General features: G+C 49.3%; 1 protein-coding gene across 2 annotated transcripts; it reads right to left on the bottom strand.

Annotated features, from left to right (window-relative positions):
* Positions 1-1574: 1574 nt before the first annotated feature.
* Positions 1575-6872, bottom strand: LOC143841205 (uncharacterized). 2 transcript variants are annotated; one of them, XM_077345229.1, is made up of 3 exons: positions 5703-5791; positions 4683-5626; positions 1575-3473 (listed from the first exon to the last, which is right to left on the bottom strand). In XM_077345229.1, the coding sequence occupies exons 2-3, from the start codon at positions 4861-4863 to the stop codon at positions 3250-3252; spliced, it is 405 nt and encodes a 134-aa protein (XP_077201344.1). In that variant the 5' UTR covers positions 4864-5626; positions 5703-5791; the 3' UTR covers positions 1575-3249. The 2 variants fall into 2 exon arrangements, with proteins under 2 accessions (XP_077201344.1, XP_077201343.1); XM_077345228.1 differs by having other exon boundaries at positions 4683-6872.
* Between the last annotated feature and the right edge of the window lie 859 nt (positions 6873-7731).

Genomic DNA, 7731 nt, shown 5'->3' with positions numbered 1-7731 from the left:
AACCTCTCTTACACTGCTATAGATTATTAGCCTAACCAACATCACAGTGTTGTTGTGACAATAAAATGGCAAAGAGGGGAACAACATAGGTTGCTGTCAGAGAAAGGTGGAGTGTATACATGAAAAAAAGGTTGTTTTCTGACAGAAATGCTCTGTGAGAACAGCTCTAACAGGACTGTGTGTAGCTCAGGATCACCCAGCTGGCTGCATGCGGAGGAGTGGGGAATCAAACCTGGCTCTCCAGATTAGAAGTCGCTGCTCATAACCACTTAACTAAGTTAAGTCAAACTATTTTTTTTTAGTGCAGAAGCATTCAAATATTGTATGCTACAGAAAGTAGAATGTTAGGGGAGGGCTTTAAAACGTCTGTCAAGAATTCTCAGGGGAAAAGAAACACCACCTAGAAATATATTTGGAATGAATGTATTCAGTAATCCTTGAATTGTCATATGAGGTAGATCAATAAGTCACATGACGAAGCAGTCCCCCAGAACTGTTTGTTTTAAAACAAATATCAGAATTAAAGTTAGCCCTTTGGGGACATCCTGTAGAAATTAATGTGAACAAAGGATGACAGTAAGAATTTGTGGAATTAAGTAATCCAATAAGAAGATTAACAGATTCCTTTGGCATCTTAGTCTAAACTGTCCCTTATCAATAATCCTTCCCATAGATAACCAGTAAGCTCTTAACCAGTAAAATCTTTCTCCAGAAGGGAATTCTACAGGAAGGAATCCTTGTATAATATTTGCTTTAAAAAACATGTTTATAAAAAGAAAATGTAAAAGGAGCTCCCAGGGATATTTATTCAGCATCTTGAAGATCCAAAGCGCAACAGTATTATAATTTCTAATTTTTGTGTAAATTGCTATAAAAATAGAAAACGGGTATAGCATCTGATTTCTACTGAAGGGTGGTCGTACACCATCGTGTTACTGTATCCCTGATACAGAAAGGTTACATTATACAAAAATTAGTTTATTTCAACCCATATATCGTGTTTGGTAACTAATTCTTGATGGGAGTCATATTACAAGTTGAAGAAAGACTTGATTAGCCTGTATACATCAGATTGTATAATTGTTTTGGTTTGTCGTCATACTTTTACACGTGAGAGAGAGCAGTTTCCCTGAAAAACAGAAAACTAGTCTGGTTCATGTCATGCCCACCAGTCACAAGCTATGGCTGAACACATATGGCTGTGTTATACGATTACATTGCTTTCTCCCACACGTTGGAAAACACAGTTGTGGTTGTCCAACTCTCTGAACTGCTTGCTATAGAAGCTTTTGAAAAGTTACAATGGCTCCTGAGACACCTTACACCAGGGGTAGTCAACCTGTGGTTCTCCAGATGTCCATGGACTACAATTCCCATGAGCCCCTGCCAGCAAATTCTGGCAGGAGCTCATGGGAATTGTAGTCCATGGACATCTGGAGGACCACAGGTTGACTACCCCTGCCTTACACTATTTCTGCCATGAGGGAGAAATTCCTGGTGGCATGATATGATTGGTCAATCAATTCAAAGAGTGGCAAAAATGGAGAACAACTTCAACTGAAATCAGTAAAGAGAATAAGTTTTGCCTTGCAGGGGGATATTGACCACCTAATGAGGACACTGACAACCATAATTTTGGCATAAAATATTTGGCCACAGCCTTTATTCAACATTGAGCGTGGCAAGCATGGGAAGAGAATCATGCCATCTTGTGGTTACCCTACCACAAGGAAGCCCACCACAGCCTGCCCCTCAACGGGTTTCCTTGGCTATCCAGCCCCAAAACCCGGACATAATGGCAGGCTGAAACAGGGGGGGAGGCACCATGGAGTGACCCCTCTGGGCACCAGCCTCTGTTGGGTTCTCCTGCCCCCCGGAAATGCTAGCCTTCAATCAGGCTCTGCATCCACACAGCCCTTTAAAGGGCCCCCCAAATCTAGGGGAGGACAGCGCACAAGCTTGGCCTCCCCAAAATTGATCCTTCCCATGCTCCACTTCCGCAGGCTGTGACAATTAATCAATAATATAACCCAACATCTAACAAAAAGTCAAACAATTCATAAACAGGGAGGGAGGGTGGGTTTTGCGTCTTTGGGCGCCCTGAAGGGGGGAAAGAGGCCAAAGAATATCAGGCCATCCGTTTAACTGACGCCCAGTTCAGCCACACCCCCTGTTGCCATGCCAACACACATACTGCTCAGAGAATGCCAGGGCTGGGCAATCTCTCCAACTAGCCAGGTCCCTGTCGGTGTTCCTCCCCCGCAGCAGCAATGGCCCCCTTAGATAAGTCTTGGGGGCTTTTTGCCTTGCAGGGGGATATTGACCACCTAATGAGGACACTGACAACCATAATTTTGGCATAAAATATTTGGCCACAGCCTTTATTCAACATTGAGCGTGGCAAGCATGGGAAGAGAATCATGCCATCTTGTGGTTACCCTACCACAAGGAAGCCCACCACAGCCTGCCCCTCAACGGGTTTCCTTGGCTATCCAGCCCCAAAACCCGGACATAATGGCAGGCTGAAACAGGGGGGGAGGCACCATGGAGTGACCCCTCTGGGCACCAGCCTCTGTTGGGTTCTCCTGCCCCCCGGAAATGCTAGCCTTCAATCAGGCTCTGCATCCACACAGCCCTTTAAAGGGCCCCCCAAATCTAGGGGAGGACAGCGCACAAGCTTGGCCTCCCCAAAATTGATCCTTCCCATGCTCCACTTCCGCCACTGAGCCCGAATAGGTATATACCTCTTCGAGCTCCCGCCACCGCTCAATTTTGCAGCCAATTCAAAATAACATGTTGGATCCCATGGAGCCAGATGTCCATGCCCCACTCCAACAAGTGCACCCCAAGTGCACCCCATCACTCTTATAAAGGGCCCAGAACTGCAAATGCCATACCATGGGGCCCCCAATGAGTAATACACATCCCAATACAGCTAGATACCCAGGCTTTAGCTCCACCTGAGATCACAGAACTCTGGGCAAAAGGTGAAAGGGTCTCTCGCCACCAGGGACCATTCCTTGGTGAGTGTCCACTGTGCCCAGTGGGGCTTCTTGTGAGACATAGCTTTTAGCAACATGGCATCCTAGCCACTCAGCCCAGACCATAACTGTCCCTTGAGGTTCCCAGGGCCCAACACCATTGCCCCTGCCAATGCTGGCAAAGTGTCATATGGCAATTACTGCAACAATGTTTCCTGGTGCTCAGCTCAACGTTCACAACTATAGCTAAGCCAACGTCCCATGATGGTCAGCCAATGCTTTGAGGAATACGGACTCCCACTGTCACGCTTGAACAGGAAGTCTGCCATCGCAGCAATGTCCAGGAAGGCAGCTGCATCCAAACAATGTCCGAGCCAGGTGATGCCTTCAGACCCCCAAGTGGATCACTTCCAGGTCTTATAGCATGCCATTCCATCTGCCGCATGGTGCCATTCTCTGTAACCACATCAGGCACCCCCGTTGACTGCCGCTCTGAAGGAAACCAAAAGGTTGTTACTGGAAAAGAGTTACATGAGCACCCTCGCACACTGATTGACACTGGCCACGGTCCCATGCTCGCCCTGGGCCAGCCGCTCTCAGCCAATACCCCGCTCTGCATACTGCATACCCTGCAGGAGCCCTAGAGATGTTTCCCCTGAGCACCAAGTACCAGAACCCTATTGGGCTCTAGGCCCCACAGGTTGTGATCTGTGGGAAAACATTGTACTGCATGCCCTGGCAAAGCCCTTAGTACTGTGCCACCCAACCTGGGCAGACCTCCCTTGGCCAATGCCCTGCTCTGCATCTACTGAATACCTTGCCAAAGCCCTGGACATGTTCCCCTTGAGCACTGAAGCCCAGCCCACCTTTGGTTCCCTAAGTCCTACAGGTTGCAGTCCGTGGTGACATTGTGAACCACCACTAATGTACATACACCTTCTGATCCACGGATGTCATACCGGGGTAACCCCATATGCCAGCATATTGAGACCTGACTGGATCTGCTAGTAGCCCAGCCATGAAACATCCTCCTGAACCTGCAATATGCTTAGTCTCCAATGCACAGGCAGATGGGGCCCATGCCACTTTCCCAGGTTGGAGTCTATGCAGTCCTAAGACAGCTCCCTGAACTCATGCTGGCCATGTGACACTTCCCCCTAAACCACTTGTTTGTCCCAGCCCCAGATATAATTTAAGCAACCTCTCTGAAGGACAAAATTGGTCTCTCTAGTCAAAAGAGGCCCCATCACTCCTAGAACTGGAAGCTGAGCAACGCCAGGCCCCCACACTATGTGGGGAGTGGGTGAGGACAGGTGACAGGTTTGCAGCCACTTCCTCCCACAAGGCTGGCCTGGTCAGATGATATCTCATATATTTGCAGACCTGGGCTGCAACGCAAAGCCCAGATGACCAATGAGGCCATCCAAACAGATCAAGTGCTTAGATATGAAGAGGTATGTGGGACTGATCTGCAGAACTTAATATGTAGTCTGTCCCTTCTCCCTCCAGCTGGAAACAGCATTTGCTTCAGGTGATGGGGAGCCAAATCGTGCTGGCATATATATGAAGCCACGGAATTCCTGAATGGGACAAAGAGGTACCCACATCAGAAGTGATCCACCAGGTGTTGACACATCTGCAGTCTGTCATAACTGAGACTGTATAACCAGATGAATGATCCCCTAGAGCACTGCACCTTACCTTGTGGCCATCTTAACTTCATTTCCCAGCCCAAAGATCTCCACAGGCTTCTAGGATACAGTGCCTTGCATCCCTTTTGCGGCAGTCCTAAGCAGTCACTTTCTGTGCCAACCATGTTCTGGATCAAGCCCTGTGAACTCTCTTGGTATTGTTCTCCAATCCACACCGACAGCACTTCCATGCTGGACCTGTAATGAGACACCCCCCTCCAAGCCAATCTGGTCCATTAACCTGGGATTGGCTGCCCTGCCAAGCAAGTCCGGTGATGACTCTGACACCATTTGCAAAAGGCGTGGGTCACCCTAAAGCTATCAGGTGATGCCTGGCCACTGCTGCAGACTGACCTGGCCACCAGGGAGATACCCCCTTTTGCACTGATATTCCCCCTGGGGAAGCCTTCTGGTTGGTGACCCCTGTAGACTGGTCCTTTCAGGGTCCATTATGTATCACAATACCCCTGGCTGATGTCCACCAGTGGCATCCAAAAATGTCCTAAGAGCCATAGCACATGCCACCCCATGATGCTGCCCCCCATTGCCTGTCTCACACTGTCAATGCTGCTGATGGGCCTGTGTGGTCCAGCCAAAACAATGGTGTAATCCTAGCCGGTGGCCACGAACCATAAGCGACCAGCCAAGGGCCCCTGGGTGCCCCATTCCCAGTCCATGGGGTTGGCGCCTGCCTACCCACCTGCACCAGGACCAAGCAGCCAAGGCCAGTGGAGAGTGCTCATAGTATGTGCTGCCAAAGAAGCCGTTGCTCCCCATGCCTGCAAGCCAATAGCCACCCCTTCAGTTTTCCATGAAGACCCTCTGAGCTGGTGCACAATCACCTGCCTCAGTGTGAAGCAAGGGGTTGGACTGGATGACCCCCGAGTTCCCTGCAAATTATGTGCTCCTGCAAACACAGACCGTTGTCTGAAGCAGGGGGCTGAACTAGATGACCTTGAGAGGTCCCTGCCAAATCTTTACTCCTTCAAACCACAACCACTGCCAGAAGCATGGGGTTGGGCTAGATGACCCTGGAGGTCCCTGACATCTCTGTGCTTATGTGAACCATGCCTAAAGCATACTTCATGGGGTTTGACTAGATTACCCAATGAGGTCCCTGCCAGCTATGTGCTCTTGCAACAAACCATAGCTGTTTGTAGCTCCATTCTTGGATCCCCCCCTTTTTTTGAAAGAGGGCTGGCCCCCGTAAAAGGGGCATCTGTCCACCCACTAACTTGTCATTTTCTTTCAAGTGGGCTCTACCTTACGGCTCGCAGCAGTGCTTAAAGTGGCATCTGTGGCATTGGCACATGCCCCTATTGAATTCCCAACAGGTCCTTACATCTGTCTTGTTCTGTCCTCCTGACATATGGCCCCGCTTTCATGTTATAGGTGTCGTGGTCCTTTATGTCCCACCTCACCTGGATGTTGTTTAAAGACCACTTGCAAGCCTACTTATCATGTGCCATGGCCTCTGCATCCCCAAAATGTGCTTTGGCCTCCAAAACATTACCAAATGATTCTCAACTCCTTTCTGGGTAAGCACCGGCAACAAGGCGTAGAAATACTGCATAACCCTTTAACCAGTTAGTGGAGTGATCATTTTGTGCTGCAGCAAAGCCTTTTTTTTTTTTTTTTTTTAATCCCTTTTGGACCCCGTTTTGAGATATCTCCATTTGGTCGCACCATGTTAAATATGTCAACATAAACCCAAAGGAGGGGGGGGGGGCTTCATGGACTAACCCGCCCCCACCTTTTCTTATAATAAGGATCTGCAGAATCCCGCCAGTTCATATTCCAGGTCAGGATAGCTAGAACCAAAGAACCCTGAAGCCAATAGGTCCCATCCCATTGGCCTTCAGAGATTTTGACCCCAGATGAGGATGACTCATCCGAAGGCACTGGCAGCCTGCTGGGCCCTGAAGCACTTTCCTCCTTGCTTCTTTTTACTCTTATGCCCAGTCATCATTTGTTGCTCCGTTCCTCCCTGATGAATATTCCTGAAGGAGCTAGGAGCACTAACTGAACCTGCACCTGCCTGTCCCTGTTATGCTGCTATAGCAGTTTTCATAGGAGGGATGACCACATGTACAGTCTGCGTACCTAGATGCGGAGATGGCCAACACCGTCTGCTTCCACAACTTATGTACCACCCAGTCATCGTACAGCCAGGTTGCTGCCAGCTATGCCTGGGCATTACCTCCTGGCTATATGACCAGGGTGATACCTGCGGCTGTGCAGCAGAATTCCCACTTCACATCCATGCCTACAGTCACACAGCATAACCCTAAGCTTGATAGTTAGCCAAACATTGGCTCTCAGGACCTGCAAACAAAGCCTGATGGGCCCCTGGCTACAGAGTGGGCTGTTGGTATCCTGGACCCCATGGAGTCACAGATGAGCAAGATGAAGAACTACCATTTCCACGGTGGCTGAAAACCACCTCTGATAGGCTTGGTTGTGCAAACCCTCTCGGAAAAATCCCTTCTCCCATGGCTGGTGGTCCAGATGATTCCTGCCACCAAAATGAGCCCACAAAACCTGATCCTGTCCTGCCCCAGTTGTAAAACTGCAGCCAGGATCCACCCCCACCCCAAATGATGGGCCCGAAGGTTGCAGAGTAAAACCACCCCCCTGCATAATTGTTGGAACCTGCACAGGGTGTGTGTGTGGGGGGTAGAAGCCTCATCTTCCCCACGTAGACACCCCTTCCTCTATCAAGGTGGAGGATCCCACTGCCACGCATCTTAATGCCCCCAGAATCCTATAAATCACAGAAGAATCTGCTGCTGCTGCATCATTAAATGTGCCTGTCCCATCCCATGCTCCAAAGGCCCTGGAACCAGAAGCTGCCACCAGCGCAGCACAGTTCATGGGCAGTTGGGGCTTCACCGCCACAGCCTGCCCTGACCCATCACTTTTCCCCCACTGGCATCCTTTTTGGCGCCATGGTCGCTTGTTTCTCTCTCTCTCTCTCTCCTGCCAAAGTGGCCTGTGAAAGGCTTAGGGTTTTCTTTAAAAAAACAAACAAACAAACAAACAAACAAACAAACAAACAA

Source organism: Paroedura picta, chromosome 7 (assembly GCF_049243985.1).
Source record: "Paroedura picta isolate Pp20150507F chromosome 7, Ppicta_v3.0, whole genome shotgun sequence".
NCBI lineage: Eukaryota > Metazoa > Chordata > Lepidosauria > Squamata > Gekkonidae > Paroedura > Paroedura picta.
The sequence above is the reverse complement of the archived record's forward strand: the minus strand, read 5'-3'. Positions and strand labels throughout refer to the sequence as shown.

Coding starts and splice junctions, on each gene's coding strand:
- LOC143841205 (XM_077345228.1), bottom strand. CDS start 4,863: ATGGAAGTGCTGTCGGTGTGGATTGGAGAACAATACCAAGAGAGTTCA. Junction 3,474..4,682: donor GAAGTTAAGATGGCCACAAG/GTAAGGTGCAGT, acceptor GGTTTCCTTCAG/AGCGGCAGTCAACGGGGGTG.